The sequence below is a fragment of the Thamnophis sirtalis genome, unplaced genomic scaffold (assembly GCF_051295495.1).
Source record: "Thamnophis sirtalis isolate CommonGarterSnake01/CBP01778 unplaced genomic scaffold, rThaSir2_p1.2 scaffold_10, whole genome shotgun sequence".
Lineage (NCBI taxonomy): Eukaryota > Metazoa > Chordata > Lepidosauria > Squamata > Natricidae > Thamnophis > Thamnophis sirtalis.
In genome coordinates this window covers 531,562-553,774 of record NW_028261390.1, presented here as the reverse complement: position 1 = coordinate 553,774, position 22,213 = coordinate 531,562, and the positions used below count along the sequence as shown (strand labels likewise).

At 57.4% G+C, this 22,213-nt stretch overlaps 1 protein-coding gene across 1 annotated transcript in view; it reads right to left on the bottom strand.

Annotated features, from left to right (window-relative positions):
- Nucleotides 1-22,213, bottom strand: part of EXOC6B (exocyst complex component 6B) — a 103,084-nt gene that overhangs the window by 64,881 nt on the left and 15,990 nt on the right. Inside the window, 1 exon segment of the mRNA XM_087723879.1 lies at nucleotides 21,832-22,036. Within this exon segment, the coding sequence (XP_087580005.1) occupies nucleotides 21,832-22,036 (205 nt within the window).

Genomic DNA, 22,213 nt, shown 5'->3' with positions numbered 1-22,213 from the left:
AGCGGTTCCTGGAAGGGGAAAGGAAGAAGGCACGAACAGGGACAATGCAGAGGTGATACCAGCCTCCCTGGGCCTCTGGTGGCATCTGGGGGTTCTCGGCTGTTTTCCTGCAAACATTTCATGCCCCGACCAGGTAACACCGTCGGTTGGGGGGGGGAGGAATGACTGTGGGATCTCTGAGCTCTCTGAGCTGGGAGGTTTTCTTGCAGACTTTCATGAGCCAAAGCAGGGAAGAAGATCAGGGCTAAGGGATGAAGCGCCGAAGACCCCATGCGCTTCAACCCCGAGCTACAAGCATTCCCCTTTATTAGTGTGGCATTTTGCATCCAGATTGTTTCAATGAGTAGGAATTCCCACAGCTTCCCTGCAGGTCCTGATCAAATCCACCCCACATTCTTTGGCAGAGCTGCTGGGGAGAAGGAGGGGGGGGGCACGAGCCGAGTCTCCCGCAGAAGAGAAGTAGCCCCCTCCCACCCCCACCCCCAAAGGAAGAAGAGCTCTCTCCTTCTCTCACCACTTGGGGAGCCTCTCCAAAGTCCCCAGAAAGAACATCAGGGAGAGACTTGGGTTTCCTTGACCCCTGGGCAAAGAGCAGGACCTCCGGAGCAACAGAGGGGTGACCCAAAGGGGCTTTTTCAAGAGGCAACTGGACTTTCTCTTTTTCCTTTCAAGACGTTTGATGACACAAATAAACCTCCAAGTGGCCTCTACGGCCGCCGTCTGAAAGAAGGCAGATGACCAGCTGTCTGCCAGGGATGAGGAGCGAAACCTTCTCAGGGAAAAGCCAGGAAGCCCAGTTGCCTCTTGAAAGAAAAGCCCCCTTGGGACATCCGTGACCTGGAGGACGGAGAATCCCCAGAGACGAAGGGGGAGATGAGACGGAGTCATCCGGCCACCCTGCCATAAGACCTCTTTGGAGGAAACCAACGATGCTGTTTCGCCAGAAGAACCTGACCCCAACTGGACCCCAACACGGTGGTGGAGATGCTGCGGTGGGGGCCGCCCACCGGGAACCCTTCCCTGGCCTGGACAGGAGCAACAGGTAAGGCCAGGCCTCCCTCCAGAAGACTGGAGCTCAACCAAAAGGGGACCCTGACTATTCCAGCAAATCCATCGAGTAACGTTGGGGAGATAGATGGGGAGGGAGAAATGGAGAATTCTGGGACAGCCAAGTCAAAGCCCGGGTCTAAATCACATCAAGATGCGGCGGGGTAATTTGAAACAGGCTGCGGACGCAACAAAACCTCCCCCTCCTCCCCCCCCCCCCCGGAGCATTGCATAATTTGAAAAGGACCCACTTGGGAAAGAGACCTTCCCAGCCAAAGCCCCTTCCCCAGCCAGCCCCACCTCCGGAGGCAGCCAAGGCAGCTTCTCCTCCCCACTCATCTCTTGAGGAGAGAGAGGATCCCCCTGCTCCTCCGGAGATCATCCGAGGGATCTCCCCAGAGAGGAACCATGGAGTTGGGTGACGCGGGGACTCCCTAAAAATGAAATAGGACTTTGTGCCACCTGCCCACACAGAGTTGGCCAAGGCTACAAGCCAGTGCTGGCTTCCAGTTTTTTTACGACTGGTTTGCTTGCGCACAGCACAACACTTCCCCACATGCGCGGAAGCCTCCTGCCAACGCTACCACCGGTTCGCCCCATCCGGGCCAAACCAGGAGCAACCCATCTCGGCTGCAAGCACAGCATTTTGTTTCCCCTCGTACATTTCGGTCTGTGTATGTCAGCGGTATAATATGGGGGAGATAGGCGGTTTCTAAAAATGATGGTTGGATGGGTGGACGGACGGATGGACAGGTGGGAGAGGGGGAGAGAGAGAGAGAGAGAGAGAGAGAGTCTGGTCGTGCTCATTTACCTCTTGAAAACCTGCCCCCCCCAACAGCCCGTTGCCCAGAGGTGTTATGGGGGGAGACACGGAGGAGGCCCTGTTTGCAGTTTGGAAAACGGGCTCCTCCAACTCTTGCCACAGGCTGCCTTTTTTGTAAAAAAGAAAACCCCCATTTCCAAAGGAGGGAAGGGCCGATGGGTCAGAGCCTGGGCTGATGGCCGCCAGAACCGGGAAATCCAAGGAGTTCTAAATGCACCTGGATGGCCGTTGCTTGGAGGCCCCAAAGCCCCAAACGTGCCCTCTGTGCCCCCGAAGCCTCCGCCCATCCCAGTGACAAGAGCCCCTTGAGGAGACATCAATTCTGACGCCGGTTAATTCAGTTAACGACCGAGTCTGTCCCAGCAGCAGCTGCACGTTTCAGAGCCTTCGGCAGGAGGAGCTCAAAAGGGCCGGGGGGGGGGCACCACGTTCCGTCCTGCTCGGTGCGTGCCACTGGCACCTCTTCAGCCGGGACCTGGCTTGGCTTCAGAGGCTGCGCGCATGAGAAGCCTCCCTCGGAAACTCTGGCTGCACCAGGCGCTTAAAAGCCTCCCTCCTCTCCTCAAAGCGAAAATGGGAACCAGGCAAAGAGTCCTTTGGGGGGGGGGACAGGCGGGAGGATCCCCTGAAGACGGCCAGGCAGCCCAGCCAGCAGGCTGAGGCCCCCAATTATGACTGTTTTTCCAATCTCCCCCCCCCCCGTGTCACTCAGCCAGAAGGGCAGCAGGTAGAAACTCCCCTACCAAGGGCAGGCAAGAGAAGTGTGGCTCTTCCTAAAGGCTCCCCACGGAGGGGCCCTGCCTTTCAGGGCCCTGGTCCAGCCTTTCCGGGGGAGGGAGGGAGCTCCATTGGGGTGGGCAACTGGTGCACACCTGTGTTGCTTCACGCATGGGCACACGAGTGCCTGCCACTCATGCAAATGGAGCTTTGTGCCCCTGCCTGCCTGCTGCTTGCACGGCCCACTTCCAGAGGAGGAGCAGCCCCTTACCAGCCCAGGGCCCAGGATAGGGCTCAATTCTTGTCTGGGGGCGTCTGTGTGCTGATTGCAGGATGCTGCTTCAATTGCCGGGGAGGGGGAGGATCCATAGCACAAGACATCCCCCCCCCTTTTTTTTAGTTCCCCTGCAGACTCCCCTCCTCCTGTGGAGGGATCAGAGTTGGGGTCCGAGCATGCTGGACTCCAAATTCTCTGGTGGCCTCAGTTAACCACTCTCTGCTTCTTACAAAGTTCGTCAGTTTCGCAACTCTCCATAATTTTCTCCTTTTCCCTCTTTGAAATGTCGCCCTACTAATTACTCCATGATGGTGAAGTGGGCAGAGTGTGGGCAGGCGCTGGCTCCGCACACCTCGGCCGCATAACCAGGCCAAGGCTGCTCCAGGAAACGCAGCTGCTGCCACTTGGCCAGGGGGAGCCGCCTGGAGGGCTCAGAAGGGGCTACCAGGGGATTGTTTTGCTCGGGAGCCCTTTTGGGAAGCGAGAACAGCTGCCAGGGGACGGAGCCCTGGGGAAGGGAGCAGGACCCGGGGGGCCTTCTGCAGTCCATACGCAGGGCCCGGGGGCCGCACTTGCTTGGCATGGCCTGGGGGCACAGGTGGGCAGACGGGAGCGCCTGGGAGCCCTTCGATTCTGTCCTTCAAAGGATCACCCGCCTCCCCGTCCCTCTGCAGGACCTTCAGGTGCACCTCAGGTAAAGGCACCTGGACAGTCTCTACGTGAGGACGTATTTTGGGAAGTCGACCCAGGTTGGAGGCCAGCAGAGCATCCAGGGGTCCAGAAGGCGGCTTTGGAGACGGAGACCAAACTGAAGAAGCTTCTCAAATGAGAAGGGAAACCTTTTCAGAGGGAAAAACCCCAGACAGTCCAGTCGCCTTTTGAAGAAAGCACCTCTGGGAGAACTGTGACCAGGATGGGGGGGGGGAATCTCCCTAGACAGGCGGAGAGGAAAGCTTCTGCCCAGGAGCATCAAGCCCCCCCCCTTCCCCCCAATTCCTTCCACAGCAGAAAAGGCCCCTTCCAGAGCACCTGGCTCTTAGAAGAGGGCATCTGCCTCCCATGCGCCCACGCACACCTTCCACACACAAACATGTGTACCAACATGCGTACTAACAGAGGGACTCCTAGGAGGGAGGGGTGCCCACCGCCGCGGCCTCCCCCTGCCCTTCCCCAAGGGGCGCTGAGGAGGGGCCCAAAGGCTGGGGAGCCGGGCACCCTGCAGAGAGAGGCTTCTGCTCGCCCCACAGTAGGTTTCCATTAGAGCGCACTGCAGGGCCCCCGTGTGTGCGCGTGTGTGCGGAGAGGCCTTCCTCTGACTTCACAGAACTTTCCTTTATTTAAGAAGCCCATGTTGAATCCCGCCCCCCTTCGAACAATGGGGAGAAGGGGAGAAAGGGGGCTGCGGCAGCCCTTGGAACCGTTTCCATTGTCAATTGTTTATTGGGGCTCCGACTGATTTTAATGAAAATATGGTTACAATTTTTTTCAAAAAAGAGAGAGGGCTTTTATCTTTGGCAGGAGGGGAAGAAACGCCTCTCCTCTTCCAACCTTCGGGCACCCTTTGAAAAGAAGGTCGCGGGGCTGTCGGGCCGGAACCGTCAGCCAGCGGCCCAAGATGTGGGCTGCCAAGAATGCCAAATATCCACAACAAGTGAAATTGGATGTAGAGACGGATCTTCTCCACATTTACTTCTGTTTAGGATGAAACCGAATCCAGATGGCCCTGACGAGGCCCGCCCGCCCGCCTGCCGCAGACCCCCCCCCCTTTAACCGCTTGCAGATGGGAGCCCAGGCGCTCCTTGCCGACACCCAGGGAGGAGCAGGGTTCAAAAGCCCACCGGCTGCCCCCTCCCATCGCTCCCCGCGGAGCGGAGGAGAAGAAAGCCCGGGGCGAACGAGGGGAGCGGGTACAGGCAGTACCTCCGCTCGGGACCACAATGGAGCCCCAAATCTCCGTTGCTAAGTGAGACAGTTGTTAAGCTAACGTTTCCTGTCACCGTTGCTAAGTGAATCACTGCAGGTGTGAAGTTAGTCGCACGGTCGTTAAGCGAAACTGGCTTCCCGTGGACTTTTGTCAGGAGGTCTCCAAGGGCGATCAGGCGACACCCACCCACCCCCGGCACACGCCCACCCCCAATGGGGAAGCCAGGGTCACTTTACGGCCGTGTTACTACCTTAACAACTGCAGTGATTCACTTAACGGCTATAACAAGAAAGGTCATAAAATGGAGCAATACCCATTTAAACAAATGTCTCACTTAGCGGCAGAAATTTGGGGCTCCATTGTGATCGTAAGTCGAGGACCGCTTGCAATTCCTAGCATTTCTCCTTCCCTCCATCCAGCCTCCCAAGGGCCCGGAGGGGATTGCGGCTTCCTTCCCCAAAGGGGCTTTTCCAAGAGGCAGCTGGGCTCCCCTTGTTCCCCCTGGAAGACGTTCTCACCCAAGAAGCCTTCACCCTTCACTGGGAACCGAAGAAGCCCCTGGGAGGAGGAGGGAAGGGTCTTCAGGGGAAAAGAGAGTCCGGCTGCCCCTTGAAAAGCCCCCTTGGGAGAAGGAGGGAGAAGGTTCTTCCAGAAAGGAGTTCACAGAGAGGTCCGTCCGGAAGAGGAGATGGACATGGGGACCCTTCCTCATTTACAATCCTGCCCCCCCCCCTTGAACAGCTTGCAGAAATATGACAACAATTGTGAGTTCAAAAGCCCAATCAGCCCCCCCGACGTAATTGTCTGTTTACAGAGGGCGCTTCCTTCCTCCGCAGGGCCTGGCAAATGAGCCGCAGCCGTTCCTGTCCAGCCTCTTCCCGGCTCCCTCAGGGCCGGCTCTCCAGCCCCCCCAGCCAAACTCAGTGCAACATCTGGAACGGGATTCTGTTCCTCAAAGGGAGCCAAGAGAGCAGCAGCCGCCCCCATGAGCCCCCCCCCCTCCTTCCTGGGCCAAACCCGGCAGGTCCAGCGGCAGGAAGACCGTCCGAACCTCCAACGGCCACCTCTCTGGGCAGCCCTGCCCGCCTCCCCTGGGCTCAGCATTCCTGATAAGGAATCCTTTCCCGTGAGTTTTGCCGCGGTTTATGCCGGGACTATAATTTTCCACGTCTTCAAAGCAAACTCTTCTGAATGCTGGCTCCCCTTCAAAGTTTTGCTAAACCCCTTCCAATTCCCCGGTAGCCCCTCCGTCCTCACCAGGCCAAGGCCACGAGGAACCCCAATAACACTTTCCATGAGCAAGTTCAGCCTGAAGGAACCACCGGGAGGCCGCTTAAAAATACGGGATCGCCTCCATTAAGCAGGGATGAGGGAAGCCAAGCCAGGGAGGAAACGGAGCCCGAAAGGTGGGCAGCAGAGGCTCCTTTGGCCCCTAACCCTCAGGAGGAGGGCCTGGATGACACCCCTGCAGGCAGATTGTCTGAATGCAACACACGAATGCCTTGAAGCATCCCAGAAGAGAGCAGGCCAGGGAGACGTCTTCAGCCGCTTCCCATCAGAACAGGACAGAGGTGGAAGGGACCTTGGAGGTCTTCTAGTCCAGCCCCCTGCTCAATCAGGAGACCCTGTGCCACTCCAGACAGGTGGCTGTCCAGTCTCTTCTTAAAAACTTCCAGTGTTGGGGCCCCCACAACCTCTGGAGGCAACGTCTGTTCCACTGTTTAATGATTCTGCCAGGAAATTCCTCCTTACTTCCCGGTTCCTTCTCTGCTTCTACCTTGCTTCTTCTTGTCCTGCCTTCAGGGGTTTTGGAGAATAGCTTGACCCCTCCCTCTGCTTTGGGGGAACCCCTGAGATATTGTAAGGCTGCTGCCACGTCCCTCCCAGTCTTTCTTTCCACTGGACTTCCATGAAGCTTCATTGTCCTCCTCTTGCAGAAGCTACCCATCCTAATGACGCTGGTTGACTTCCTTCTGGGATATTTCAGTCATTTCAGTTCCCTTTCTCTCTCTTTAGCCCTGTTGCTCCTTAGGTTTCCTTGTGGTCTCTCTTCCCACGACCTCAAAGGGTCCCTTCTCCTTACAAGGGAAGCAGATCGGGCGTGGGGGGGTGGCTAGACCAAAGCTGCAAGAAATTCTGCCCGTTGGCGGGGTTGCTCAAAAGAAGATCACTAAGATCATACTCATCCAGTTAAAAGGATTATGTCTATTAGAAGGACTTGATATCAGGCAAGTATCCATGACATTCAAGGGTAGAAAAACATACCGTACTTGAGGAATTCTAGGGCAAATTGCAAGAAATGCAAACAGACTGAGAAATGAAATATTTAGAGTACTAATAGTTGTTTGGAATGCACTAGTTGGAGGCACCTGGAATCAAAGGGAAGATTTGGCCTGGAAAAAGACAAATTTTGTGGGAAGCAGATTAATAGCCAAAGTGCTAAGAATGTAACTGGCTTTCAGAAGAAGTTATGACAATCAGGAGGCAAAGCCTCAGGAAGGGGAACCACACGCAAGAACTGGATGGAAACACCCAATCTCGGTCAAGAAAGAAAGGAAGAGAGGGAGAGAGGAGAGAGAAAAGAAAGAAAGAAAGAAAGAAAGAAAGAAAGAAAGAAAGAAAGAAAGAAAGAAAGAAAGAGATCTCTTAGTCAAGAATATCAACGGAGGAAGGGGAGGGTTAATTTATTGCTACTATGGACCCTAAGAGTCAACCTGAGGGCGCATAATTAGTCATCCATCCGACCTATTCAAGGGCAGCCATAGAACAGAACCGATTAGGGTAAATGAGGCTAAAACAATAGGGAAACTCTCTCCAGGAAAGAGAGGAAGAGGAGGCGACAGGCCAGGGCTGCGTTGCTGCTGGCGTGGCTGCTGCTGCTTCGCTGGGTGGGCTGCGTGTGCATTTGAGTGCAGGTTTTTCTGGGCGTGCAGAGAACATGAAAAAACTACTAAAAACATGCCAGCAATGCCAGCGCGAGCGGGGAACCGGTTCATGTGACCAGCCTGGGTCGCTTCTGGTTCTGGCCCAGGAAGAAGCTACTGTAAGGGCTGAGGGGTTAAAAATAGGGGTGGGGGGAGACCAGGGGGGCACACTGTTCACTGAACAGCAGAGGGGTGGGTGGGTGACTGCTATCCATGGCAGCTCAGAACAAAACACAAACAGTCTGGGGTGAAAGATAAAAGAGAAGAGGGTGGGAATCCTCCCTGGGGAGCAGAGAAATCCTGGCAGGGGCTAAGCAAGACCATCCCTCGCCCAGCCGCCCATCCAAGGGCCCCAGGGCCTCCCTTATTAAACCCAGAGGGGAAGGAGGCAAGGAAGAGGCGCTGGGGACGGCCTGCTTGCGCAACCTGAACAGAATGTTCCGGACTTTCCATCCTTTATTTAAACCAGACCAGACCGACTTCCTGCGAGAGCAAAGGGCAGGGCTGCAAAGCCACGGTTGCGCAGGGAGGCCACGCCAGCAGCCACGCGGGGGGGGGGCTCCTGCTCCCCTTTTACGCTCCGCATCTCTCTGCCAAACTGAAAACCTTCGTCCTTGGAAGGGACCAAACCACCGGTCTGCAAACATGCTGACACGGAGATGTCCTCAGGAATCCTGACCGTCCAGCCAGGGGGGGGGGCTGCTGTGGGGCACGGGCCCTGCCCACCAGGGAACCAGCGTGGGGTTCCCCTGAAAGGCCTTGGGGCCCGTCTGCTCCCCCTTTTGCTTTCAAAAGAAATCCACACCAAGGGGAAACTTTTGCTGGAACCCGATCCCCAATCCTTCAAAGGATCCCTTGTTATGCAGAGAATCCAATATGATCTGATTGGAAGTATGGCACACAGGTAAAGCCCCCCCCCCCCATCCCCTCCAAAAGGAACGTTTGCTTTCTTCCAGCCAAGGATAAAACACGAGACTTCACCAAAAGCCTGCGATCTCCATCTCCAATCTTTAATCCCACCAACCAACTCCTGAAGATGCCACATCTAAAGCACAGGACGTACTGTACACACACACACACACACACACACGCAAAAACACCTTCTGCTCCATCATCTTCTGTGTTAGGAGAAGGTGGGGAGTCCCAGCACCCCACAAGTAGAGGGGGAGAAGTTCCCCTCTTTGCTGCTGCTGCTGCTTCCCCAGACTCAAGCAACGTTGAGCCCCCCCCCAGCCCTTCTGCCACGGAGGTTCTTCTCCACCCCAGGGCTAAAGCAAGAGGAGGCCCCCCAAGGAGCAACGGAGGGAGGCTGATCAGGGGAGAGGAGAAACTTTCCAACAGGGGCCGCAATGGAAGGTCCTCCGGAGGCCGTGGGGGCTTCGTCCCTGGAAGCTCTCAGGAGGAGGCTGGGCAGCCACTTTGATTGTCACTGGAGGCTCACATGACGCATCGGGACATGTTCTCCCTTCGCTGAAACGGGCATGGCCAGCGCGTGACGCATCCGGCCCAGGGGCTGGGCTATAGGGCCTCCCGTTTCAACTGGGGGTTGGACTAGAAGACCTCCAAGGTCCCTTCCAAGTGCGCTAGGCTAAAGATGGTGCCGGCCTCAGCTCGGAACGGGAGGCTCCTTGTGGGGAGGGGCCGGGGGTTGCTCCGGGCCTGGGTGGGCCCACCGCAGAGTTCTGGATTCTGTCAGAGGATTGGAAATTAGCTGCAGCCTTTGAACTCCCTGTGCCCCCAGGAGGAGCTCTGCTCTGCTCCTGCCCCCGAAGGCAGCCCCCTGGGCGCAGGCAGGCAGCTCTGCCCCCTTTCCTTGCCAGCCCTTGTCTCAAGGGCAGCCCCTCTGCCCGCTTCAGCCGCTCCCTCCTCGCCCGGCAGAGAACCTCCGGTCCCGAGTTTGGGGCTCGCTGCAGCCCAACAGCCCCGTCTGCCCACAGGTCCCCTCGGCCGGCTGAGGCAAGGCGAGGAGCCCCCCTCTCCATCTGGCCACCATACAACGTCAGGAAAATGTTACTCTTCAAAATTGAGTTTGATTTCCTTGTCAGGCTAATTGTTCCAGCATTAATTAAAGGAGCCTCGGTGGCAGATGTAGGAAAGCTCCCTCAGGGAGGGCCGGCCTCCCTCCAACTCACAGGCCCGAGGGTCACGGCCCCCAACTCACCCCGGGCCTCCTCTGGGCCCCTTTCTAAGCCTTTGCTCGGTCCCCTCTTTGTCCCCCAAAGGGCCCTTATGGAAGCGGGAGGAGATGCCACCTTCAGATGCTGGAGAAGGAAGCAAGCGGAGAGGGAGGTCTCCTTGGGAAGAACCTTTGTGGCAGGGAGGGTCCCTCTTCCCCTGCGCTCAGGGCCTTTGGGGGACAGGATGAGCCCTCCTGTCTGTGACAGCCACTCACATATCGGGAGGCTGCTACCACGCCCTCCTCTTCCTTAGACATTCCCAATTCCAAGCCTGGGAAGTCAGACCAGGGGGGCCTTGCTGAGGCCACACGTGGCCTTACGTGGCATCCAGGTTTGGACACCACGATGCAAAAAAGCTGAAGAGAAGAGCAGCAAAGATGATTAGGGGACTGGAGGCTAAAACATATGAACTGGGCTGGAATTGGGCAAGGCTAGTCCAAGGAAGGACTAGGAGTGGCGTGACCACAGTCTTCCAATATTTATGGGGTTGTAACAGACAAGAAGGGGCCATCCTATTCCCCAAGGCCCCTGAAGGCAGGACAAGAAGCAACGGATGGAAACTAATCAAGGAAAGAAGCAACCTAGAACTTAGGAGGAATTTCCTGGCAGGGAGAAGAATTGAAACCAGGGGAAAGGCTCGTCCTCAGAAATCGTAGGTGCTCCATCACTTTTAAGAAGAGGTTGGATGGTCATTAGAAAATGTTAGAGGGTCTCTTCCTTGAGCAGGGGGGGGGGGGGCTGGACTAGAAAACCTCCAAATTCCCCTCCCATTCTGTTATTCTGATATTCTGTATATTCTGTGGTCAAGAGGGCAGCCACAGAGAGCAATTCTATGTGCCCCTGCCTTAGGTCCATCTGAAACCCCCTCCCAACAGCTGGCACACGAGACCCTCCCATGGGGCAGACTCACAGGAGGTCCCCTCTGCAGGGTCTGATCCCCATAATGACTCCCTGGGGGAAGCCCCATGAACTCAGGGAGGGCAATCCAGGAGTAAACATGCAAGAGGTTCTTCTACGTGCTTGCTTGTGGGACGGAAAACAGCTATTTAAAATGAGTGATATTTTATAGTTAAAGTTGCTGAAAAATAATAAAAACAGAAAGGCTCCATCTTCCATACACACCGGTGAGCATCGTGGAAGTTCTTTTCCCTGCCAGGAGCACCAACACCCCAGGGTAAAGGACGCACGCGCACACACACACACACACACACACACACATACACACACACACAATATCTAACCTCCTTCTGCCAATTACAGAGCAGGCTTGCTAAATTTCTGGAGCCAATTACAGATTTAAAAGAAGAAAACCAAGGATGCGGCAGGGGACGGCATCTAGGCATCCTGCAAGGAGATTTGGTGCTATTTTTTTTTATTGCACAGTGGAGTGATTAATTAACACCCCCAAAAGTGTGTGCCAGTCACCCACAGGCGCCCAGTCCAGCTGCCGGTGGCTGCAGCACAGGAGGAAGGGGAGGGGGGAGGAGACCCCAGGAAGCCCCTGCCTAGAGAATGACCAGCTCTTGGGACGTTCAGGAGGATGCAGAAGCTGCGAGGGGAGAGTCTTGGATGGGGATGCGATGCAGCTGCCCTTCCATGTTCAAAGCTCTCTCTTTAAAGCAGCTGACTCAGCTGGGCCAGTTTCGTCAGGAGGAAAAAGCCTCAAGCAAAAGCCTCTTTTCCACGAAGGTAGAAGAATAACGTTGGACGGGAGAGGGACGCAGAACTGGGCACCTAAGAGAGGATGAGGAGAAGGAACAGCCCCCGAGGGAGCCGGATGAAAGGAACCCCCTGAGCTGGGCTCCCCACTGCATCCAGGACGAGAGAGAGAGCCCAACCTCTGAAGAGAACGGCCCTTCCCCACCGACACTCCGTGGGGGTCAAGTGATGCAACCGCACATAACAGGGAAGAGAGGAGGAGCCAGAGAGAGGGAGGAGTCAAGGGCGTCATCATTCTGGAGTCCCTTCGTGCCCACAAGAGACCTCCGTGAATTCCACTGACTCTCCTCTGCCGCCAAATCCCCTTGGCTGTTAGTAGTTCCAATCTCCCTTTGAGCAGCCTGGGTTCCCGACTGCCGTAACCGCTGGGATCCTATCAGCAGAGGGAGGAAGCGCATGGCCTTACGGGCTCAGGTGGGCTTCTCATCCCTCCTTCCAGGAAGGTTGGTAATGCTGGGCTCCGGAATCCCCCTCCCTTTGCCCAGTATTCAAACCCAGCCCCCCCCACCTCAAATGGGGTTTGAACCCCGATTCATCCCCAGCACAGCCAAGAAGCCATTTTTGCTTTCCAGAAATTCACCTTGAAGTGTATCGTATTTCGGCCCTGGACTCCCACCCCGTCCTTTCTCTTGTTATTCTAATGCAAAGAGGCTTCTGAAATTTCCCTCCCATCCAAACTTCGACTATGGCAAGAACCACAATTCTGGCAGGCCCCTTCGGCCCTTTAAAAGGCAGCAAAGCTTTCGTACTGTTTAGAAACAACCGTTTAGGTTTTCCTGCTTTAATCCTGCAAAGGCGGAAACTTTGCGCAGGACCACAAGCTCTCAGCTTCCCAGCAACCGAGAATCCCGCTTAGCTCTCTAGCGTAAACAGCATGGGAGCAGCGGCCACATCAAGACACGGGATTCCTGGAGAAATGATTCTGGTTTCCATTCTCCTTTGTTCTGCACACGCCACCGAACCCCTCGGCCCTCAACATCCAGAAGGCCACAAAACTCAGCAGCAGCAGCAGCAGCAGCAGCAGGAGGAGGAGGAGGAGGAGGAGGAGGAGGAGGAGGAGGAGGAGGAGGAGGAGGAGGAGAGGAGGAGGAGGAAGAACAATGGAGGGTGGGTGCTGTAGGAAAAGGCTGCTTCAGAACGGATGACCGACGGAGACTGCGGGCAGCTGAACCAGAGCCTGAAACTGAGAGGGTCCTCCACTCTACTCTCTTGATGCCCCCCCCCCTTCAGCCGTGTGGGACTCTAGGCGACTCTATGGCCTCTCTCCGTCTCCTGCAATCTTGCGCTGGTCCTCTGAGTTTTTCTTTGCTGTTCCCTCCCTTCCTATTTCTCTTCCCTTCCGTTCTTTCACTGAAATATTTGTATGGCCCCCCATTCTGAAACAACCGTGGGAGCCCCACATCAACAGTAAAACTACAAAAACCATAAGGCCCAAACTGAAAAGCCCAGCAGCTCGGTCTCTTCCCAGGGTGCCCCAACAGCACCCCCCAACCAGGCCCTCCCTCTGCCCGAGTAAACAGCCACCTTGAAAAGGCCTTCTGCCAGGCTAAAAGAAAAGGCTAAGGGTCTCAGGGAAGGGAGGTGGGGCGTGCCCACCCTGTCCAATCAGACGGGATGGCAATGCCAGACTAACCCAAAAGGAAACGGGACCTCTGGTCATGGCTGCACTGACCTTCCCTGCAATTCTTGGAAGAGAGAGGGAGAATGTTTTCCTCTCTCTGAGTAGCTGGAACCTCCCTTATTCTCTTCAAGGCTCCTGAAGGTTTGGCCAGACCATCCACAACTCCCTTCAGGAGGAGCTCAGGGCTCAATGCTGCTCTCCTGAAACCAAGGGGGCCGGCTGGGGAGGCCCAGGCAGTCCCAGGGCTTGTGGGGAGACGTCCGGGATGACTTCGTCCCTTCGGCCTTCTTGCTGGGGGGGTCTTGCGTACCGGAGGCTTCGTTCCAGTCGCGAGGGAGACGCTCTCCTAGGAGGGACCCTGGCCTCGCCTGGTGGACCCCCATCCTCTCACAACCAGGATCCTGCTGGGTGGGTGGGTGGGAGGGAAAGGCCAGGGTGAGAAGCACGGAGGGCGTGTGGGTCAGGCGGCCTTTGCTCTGCCTGGTGAGGAAGCTGCAGCTGCCGGGAGCCACGTAGGCAAGTGCCGGGAACCCCAAACGCATCGGATACTGAAAGAGGAATTCCTGAGCCCAGCCGTCAAAGGGGGAAAGGAGGCTACAGAAGGCAAAACAGAATTATTTCATCGGCCAATTTTCTCCTCTCGGGCTTCTGTAATGTTTTCTGAAGGCCAAGGCCACACTTGAAAGAGGCCTAATCCTTGACCTTCCCATCCTTCTTTTGAACTGGGGACATTCCACATGTGGTGTGAAACATCTGTGCTGCTAACATACAACGGGTGCAGAGTCCTAGGAAAACACAACATTTGCAAGGCGAAGCCAAACCACTTTGGTTCATCTCCCTATTCCGGAGCGGCTTCTCTCCAGGCAGGGGGACGGCCGACAACCCCCCCCCCCCAAATATTCCCCCAGGCCCCCAGAACAGGCCGTTTCTGCTGCTTTCATTCCCGCCATGAGATGAACCTCATTCCAAGGTCATCAGAAACTGTGACTTTCTGCTGTGGCTCATCCCCAACCGCCCTCGGCCAAGGCCACGTAAATAAATGAGGGAGGGGCCGTCCTCTAAAGAAGGGCGACCGGCTCAGCAGCCGCCCAGCATCCCTGACCGCCAGGAGCCTCAGCAGCCGCATCTGGACCAAATCAGCCGAAAGACAAATACTTCAGCGGAAGGTGTGGCCAAGAAGCCGTCTGTCAGGACTGGGGGTTTTCGTTTCTGTGTTGATCCAAAGGTAGAGTCCACTTCACCCACCCCACTCTGTTCTCGGGTACCCGGGTCAAGGTCACACCTGCCAATCTTCACACCTGCCGGGCACAAATGGGCTCTTGCTGGTGGGCAACTCCCCCCCCACTCAGAAACCTGGTGGGGCTGCTCTGAGCTCCGAGGGGCCTGAGCGCTGCTTGGGATTCGTCTTGGACACACAACAGGCCACTCTCAGGACTGCCCAGGCAGGCGAGGGGGGAGAGGAGGCCTGGAGCAGGGGCTTGGGCAGCTGGGCAGAGGCACCAGGGATCCTACAGCCACAAACTACCTGCAGGGCCATTTGCCTGGCACTGCCGGCCCCACTGCCCCCTCCCTGCTTCATGCAGGGTCTTTATCCCCTCCTCTCCAGGCTGGTGAGGTTCTTCTTCTAGCAGTTAGACTTATATCCCGCTTCACAGGGCTTCCAGCACTCTCTAAGCGGTTTATAGAGTCAGCATATTGCCCCCAACAACAATCCGGGTCCTCATTTCGCCCACCTCAGAAGGATGGAAGGCTGAGTCAACCTTGAGCCGGTGAGATTAGAACCGCTGAACTGCAGATAACAGTCAGCTGAAGTGGCCTGCAGTGCTGCATCCTAACCACTGCGCCACCTCTCTTCTTCTTCTGCCCGTCCCTTGGCCGATGTGGCTCTGGGGCTCAGCCAATCCCCCCACACGCAGCCCCCCTCCCCCCCCATTTTAATCAGGCCGACATAAAGCCCAACACGGGCGTTGAAATGGGCACCAGATTCCAAGCGAGGCCTCGAGGGGGTCCTGCCGCATAACACAGACCATCCCAGCCGCTGCTCCTTCTCCCTCTCAACTTTGGCTGAACTTTCCCAACTCTCAGCACCGTCCCTCTGCCAACCGGAGGACAGGTGGCCGGTCAGAGCCCCAAAAGGAGCTGTGGGTCAGCGGCTGCGGCTTGCCCAGCCGGGGGGGTGGGGGGTGGGGAGGGAGACAGGGTGTTTGTTGATCCTGCCGTCTGCTTAGACCAGAGGGCTCCCGGGGAGGTTGGGGGGGGGGGGACCAGCTCAGCTCCACAAGGAAAACCGAGGGGCTAGGAAAGGCCGTCCCGCCCTGCAGAATCAGCCCCTCTGGGGGTTGAGTTCACACCTGCACAGGTGAGCCTCGGCCAAGGAGGTTGGGCTCCTGTTCCAGCCCTTGGGAGCCCTGCAGAGTCCCTGGGAGCTCTGGGTCCTCTCAGAGCCTTCCCACGGGGAGGAGGAATGGAGCCATCCCATAATCCTTCTCAGAAGGGTGGGAGACGAAGGGCCTCGGCAACTGGGCCACTTCCCCTTCTGGGCCTACAAAGAGGGAGCCTCCACTCGGGCACCGGTAGTCCCTGACTTACGACCAGAATTGAGCCCAACTGTTCTGTTGGCTCAGCCAGACAGTTGTCAAGGGAGCTGTGCCCCATTTTACCACCTTTCCTGCCACAGTCGTTAAGTGAATCATTGCAGTTATTAAGGTAGTAACACCGTCGTTCAGTGAATCTGGCTTCCCACTTGACTTTGCTTGTCAGAAGGTCGCAAAAAGGGATCACAGGATCCCTGCGACCGTCATAAATATGAGCCAGCGGCCAAGCGTCAGGAATGCTGCAACGATCCGTAATGGTGAAACACAGTCATAAGTCACTTTTCCCCCATGCCATTATAATGTCGAGAAGTCACTGAACGAATGGTTGTAAGTCGAGGACCACCCGAGGGCCCATCCCTGAGGCCTTCCTCCCTTGGAGCCCTGCCAACGCCTGCCCGGGTGGGGCTGCCCTGCGGCTGCTGCCAGGGTGAGGGAGAGCCAGGGGCGGTGGCAGGAGCCCACACTGACCAACCAACCCCCAAATGCCCGCTGGCACCAAGGCCGTTTCACGCAGGGGGCCGGATTAAGGGGAGGGTGGGGCACTCGGCCCTCCTGGGAGAGCGCAGAAATGGCATCTTTCACCCAGATGCTGGGGAAGGGGTGCCAAGTGAGTCCGTTTGGGAAGTTGCTGCATCTTCCTCAAATTGCAAATATCCTGGCTGGTGCCTCAATTAAGTGTTGAATGACGCACAGACCCAACGGCAGAACGAGGGGCCCAAGGCTGCCTGGAAAGGTTTCAGAGACCGGGGAGGGGGGGTGTCTATGGGAAGCACCCCTCCCTTCAGGCCCAGCTGCCCAGCGGATCAGCTGCTTAGAGTTAGATGAGGGCTGATGGCACTGGGGGGGAGGGGGCTTAGCCTTAGTTCCCTTGTGACTATGCAGGGACCCCTTTTCCCCCTTTTCACGCCAGAGACAGACAGACAGACAGACAGTGGCTGCCTCCCAGGGTCCCGTGATCACATGATTGGCGACCTTCGGACGAGCAGAAGCAATGGGGAAGCCAGGTTCACTCAACAACCGTATCATCAACAACTGCAGTGCTTCACTTAACAACTATGACAAGAAAGGGGGCAAGGGGGCCCTTTCCTCGGCCAGCCCCCTCAGCACGTGGGCTCCGCAGGAAGGTCAAGGGGAAAGGCCCCCGGCCTCCCCCACCTTCCCACTGACGCCCCTCACAGCTGCCCCTCGGAGGGGAGCGAAAGGCAAGGCCTGGGGGGGGGCGCAGGGCGAGTGGGCCGGTCCCCCTGCTGGGCTGCCTTCTCCCAGGGCAAAGGGGAAAAGGCCTCATCCAGCCTCCCAGCCCCAAAGGTCTCCAGAGAGTCTGCCCCCCCCCCGAGCCAAGGTGGCGCAGTGGTTAGGATGCAGCACTGCAGGCCACTTCAGCTGACTGTTATCTGCAGTTCAGCGGTTCAAATCTCACCGGCTCAGGGTTGACTCAGCCTTCCATCCTTCCGAGGTGGGTAAAATGAGGACCCAGATTGTTGGCTGGCAATATGCTGACTCTCTGTAAACCGCTTAGAGAGGGCTGTAAAAGCCCTACGAAGCGGCATATAAGTCTAACTGCTATTGCTATTGGTCCTGTGGGTCCCCTCAGGGCTTCTCCAAAGGCACCCGGATTTCCTAGAAAACCTTTCGCTTCTCACCCAAGAAGCTTCTTCCCTTCTGACTGAAAGGGGGGGGGGATTCAATGGGGGAGCTGCTCTAGTTACAAGAAACCACCTGGCTGGGAGTCAGAGAGGCCCAACCTCCCATCGGCCCTTCCGAAAGCTCCCCTTTCCCTCCCTGCGGGGGGGGGGGAGCTGCCCCTTCCCTGGGGGGCACTTGGGCTGAGCTGCCAGGGATGGAACGGTGAGGATTTCCCTTCTTTCAATCAGGCCTGGCTAGCGGCCAGCGGGGATTCTCCTTAAAGCTTAACCTTGGCAACTTTAAGGCCTGTGGACTTCAACTCCCAGAATGCCCCCAGCCAGCCACAGACAGGGACTTCAAAGTTGGCAACATTAAAATGAGTGTGTCAGATGGCACTTGGCCAATGAAGAATTCTTCTCTACCCTAACCTACCCTACTCTCTATTCCCCCAATTCCCCAGCCAGCCACCGGCAGGAGGCTTCAAACAACTTTGGCAACTGTTAAGGCCCTGTGGACTTCAACTCCCAGAATGCCCCAGGCAGCCATGGGCCAACCACAGGAACCAACCATGGCTGGTTTGGAGAAGAAGAGTATTTACGGCAAGTCCTGAGGCTCCTTCTGACTACCACTGCTGGGCTCTTTCTTCTCCCACTCCCCATTTCAAAGGCGGCTGCACAAAAGACCCCCACTCAGCCTCTCACCAGGACTGGGCACCTTCCAATGACTTAAAGCAGTGTTTCTCAACCTTGGCAACTTGAAGATGTCCGGACTTCAACTCCCAGATTAACAACGCTTAGCGTCTAGTCCAGTGTTTCTCAACCTTGGCCACTTGAAGATGTCTGGACCTCAACTCCCAGAATTCCCCAGCCAGCGAATGCTGGCTGGGGAATTCTGGGAGTTGAAGTCCGGACATCTTCAAGTGGCCAAGGTTGAGAAACACTGACTTAAAGGCTGTCCAGAAGAGGGGGGGGGCAGGCTCCAAGGAGGGGCCGGGGCAGAGAAGAGCCGGCAGAGCAAAGGGGGGCATCGTCCTCTGTTGGACTTGCTCACCCAGGAGGTCTTGGGGAGGGGAAGGCACAGAAAGGAGGAGGCCGCCTTCTTTGCAGCCCCTCCCCAGAGCTGAACCTGGCCCCTGCCCTGATTTGAGGGGGATTATGAAAGGCCTGGCTGCAAAGAGAGGAGCGAAGGGGGTGAAGAAGAAGCCGCACTCGCAGGCCCCTCGTGGCGGCCGCTGCCAAAGGGCTGAGGAACAATCAGCGGAGGATGCTGTCTGCACGAACAGTTAAATCTAATTTTCCATCAAGTACACAGGCGGAGGGGGGAGGGAGGGAGGGAGGGGGGGGGTAAGGCTCCAGCCTCTTCCATCTGCATGGCAGATTACACAAGGCTTGAAAATCATCGGCTGGCGGGTAATTAAGAACAGGGCCCGAGTGGCACATTGAAGCCCCGTTCCAGGCCACTGAGAGGGCAGCCATCAGCATCTGGAATGCGCACGCCGCCCTGCGCTGCAGAGGCTCCTCCTGCCCACCACGCTCCCCGGCCAGGGTTGGGGGGGGGAGGAGAAAGGCACAGAGCTCTCTCGCGCTCGAGGGGAGGGGGGAGAGGCTGGGGACCCCCAAGATGAGTCCCGGGGCCGCCAGACGGAGCCCTTGTCACCCAGAGCAGGGGTCTCCGGCCTTGGCAACTTTAGGACCTGTGGCCGGAGCAAACCCCTCCCCCCTTCTAGTACCTGATGATATTCCCTCGTTTGGGTCAGGAAACGTCTGTCAGAAACCCCCCCCCCCCCGGTCTCTGAAAGCGCGAAGGACCCCACAGTGCAACCCTGAGCCACAAAGGTTCCTCTTCACTCTCTGAGCCCTTGAGAGCGTCTGGAGGAGTCAAGGCAGCAGAGGGAGGTTTGGAGAGACTCCTAGGAATGACGAAGGCTTAGGAGAGTTTGCGTCCTTGTCACACAGGGAGGGGCCCAGAAGGGGAAAGGAGGGAGGTCCGGACCCCTAGGGAGGAAAAGGGGAGGAGGGGGTGATGGGGGGGGTCTGTAGAAAGAGGAAGGGGCTGAAGGAATGTTGCCTGAAGCCTCTCCCCAAAGCCAAACTACAAATTCAAGGGCTTCGTGGCAGAAACGGAATCACAGGAGTTGGAAGGGGCCTCGGAGGCCTTCTAGTCCAACCCCCTGCTCAATCCCATCCCGGACAAATGGCTGCCTGTGAAAAGCCTTAAAGGCCTAAAAGCTCCAGGTGGAGCCCAGGTGGAGCCCAGGACACCCATCCATTTGGCCGAGCAGCCCCATCCAGGCACTTCAGAGCCTTTGGGGTCCCTGGCTGCTATTTTCCCAAAGGTTTTCTTTCTAAACCGCCTGCCGGTTTCCTTTCCCCCAACCAACAAGGCAGAAACAGCCACCTGTTGAGGGGAGGGTTTGAGGGCTCACCTGTTGGCTCCCAGAGGAAAATTGGGGGCCAGGCGGTGAGAGGGGCAGCGTATCCGTGAAAGGGATAAATGTTCTTTCACCAAGACACGATGAGGGGAGTCCAAGTAGGGTGTGAAATGGCCTGTTCCCCACCCTCCCTCCCTCCCTCCCTGCCCGCCTCTCCTGCCCCCCTCTCCTCCTGTGCAACCCTCCGCCAGGCCTCGACTGGTGCCAAGAGCAGGAAGGGGGTCCCCGTGGAGCCTTTCTGCAGGGAGAAAAACAGTCCCACCCCGAAGAGGAGAACCTTTCTCCCTCCTCCTCCTCCTGGCCAAATTCTTCTGGAGGGCCTGCACAATATCACTCTCCCTTTTTCCCCTGTCCAGATCCAGCAAGATTCCCATTTTTCCCCCTGACGTAGATGAGACGGCTGAAGAGGGAAGACCCAACATGAAAACTCTTGGCCCAACGCAGCTGGGGATAAACAGGGCCAGGAGGGGAGCAGAGCCTGCCCAGCGCAGCCATCCACAGGCCCCGTTCGCCAGACCCCCTGCAACCGCGGTGGAGGGAGAGGGGAGCCACTGGGGCCTCTGCTGATAAGACCCCCTGCCAAGACCAACCCAAGTAGCAGAGCAGCAGAGTCAGCCATGGAGCAGCTTCCATGTGGCCTTCTCTGTCCTAGCCTTCTGAGCCACCACCTTCTGGCCCAGGACAGCCCAGGACAAGAGATCCGGAGGGCCAGAGCCTCCCAGGGTAGATGCCGTGGGCCTCGGAGGACGGCTAGACATTAGGAAGCGCTCAAGACAGAATTGGGACCCTCTTCCCCGGAGCATCGTTCAAAGACCCGGAAAGGCTCTCCTAGGAAGCAGCAGGAATCTCCTGAGCAGCAAAGAAGGGAGGAGGGGAGAGAGGAGGGGAGAAGGGACTCAACCCCGTGAGGCTGAGCGGTGGGGAGGAGGCAGCAAGGGGGGGTGGGGGCTGGCATCTCGGTGGGTCTTCCATTCTGGAAGGACATGCCGATTTCTTTTCGCTGCTCCCAGCAAAGATTCATGTCTACTCTCTGGTTACTCTCCTCGGCTGGAAGACTCTGTTGAAAGGCCCTGCGTGAACCGCCCTGCGCATCAGGGAGGATGGGGGCCTCCCTGCTCTTCCCTTTCGCCCCCATCAAGGAAAAGCGTGGAAGAAGAAGAGCAGAAGAGCCTGCAGTCCAAAGGGAAAAAGGTCAGCTGGGCTCATCAACTCAGGATCAGCCCAGGGAAGAGGAGGGGCCACCGGCAGCCCCCCCGGGGGGGTGGATGGGGGGCTTTCAAGTCAGCCTCAGGTGTGGAAGAGAGGAGCCCCCCCCCCCCCCGGGAGAAGGCCCTTTTTTCTTATCTCCTCCTTCTGGCGCCTTTTCTGTACGTTACGGAGCTGTTTTTACCGAGAACGAGAATCGGGCGACGAGTCCAGGATGAAAAACAACTAAACCAAGTTGGCTCTTCTGCGCAATATACTGAGCCCCTGCCGCCCCCCAGCCCCCCAACCCCCCCCGCAGCAGCAAAGAGGCTTCCCCTGCAGCCTCCTGAGACGCGCCCCCTCCCCCCCATCATGACAGGAGGGAGAAATGAAGGCTGCTCCGTTTTTACTCCGTGCAGTTTTTATGGTTTGTGATCGGAAGCTGCCCAGAGTCACCTTGGGGGAAGAGGGGCAGCCTACAAGTTTTACAAATAAAATAAAGAAACCGTCTTCCGAGGCCAGGAAACCTCGGAGCCTCCTGTGCTTCCCAGTGTCCGAGGCTCCGAGGGCCTCCTCCTCCTCCTAGCCCCCGAAGGGGAGCCCTGAGGCCATCCGGTCCAGCCTCCTGCATCCCACCGTGGTCCCAGGGCCCCTCGGACAGAGCTCCTCAGCGGCCGGCTGCAGGGGGGGGAAAGGCCTGGGGCAGGAGGGGCAATCCAGGCCGGGCTCCCGGGTGACCCTCCCCCCCCGCCACCTGGCTGCTCACCTGCTTCATGGCCGTCTCCCCGATCTTGTCCGAGTGCTTGTGGATGCTCTCCAGGAAGTCCTTGAGGTCGGAGATGGAGACGTCCTTGATCTCCTGGCGCAATTTCGGGATGTTCTCCACCATGATCTTGCAGAAGCCGTAGTGGCTGAGCTGGGGAAGGCACATGCGCTCCAGGTGCTCGAGGGTCTTCAGGGCGGGGTAATGCCTGGGAGGGAGGACCGGCCTGGCTCAGAAGCCGGTCAGGGGACGCGCTTCCCCCACCAGCCCTCAGGGGACCCCCGGGGCTCTGCCACACCAAGACACAACACACACACACACACACACCCCGAACGAAATCCCTCTGGGGGGGGGGGGGATTTAACCGGCCCCATTTCTCTCTCTC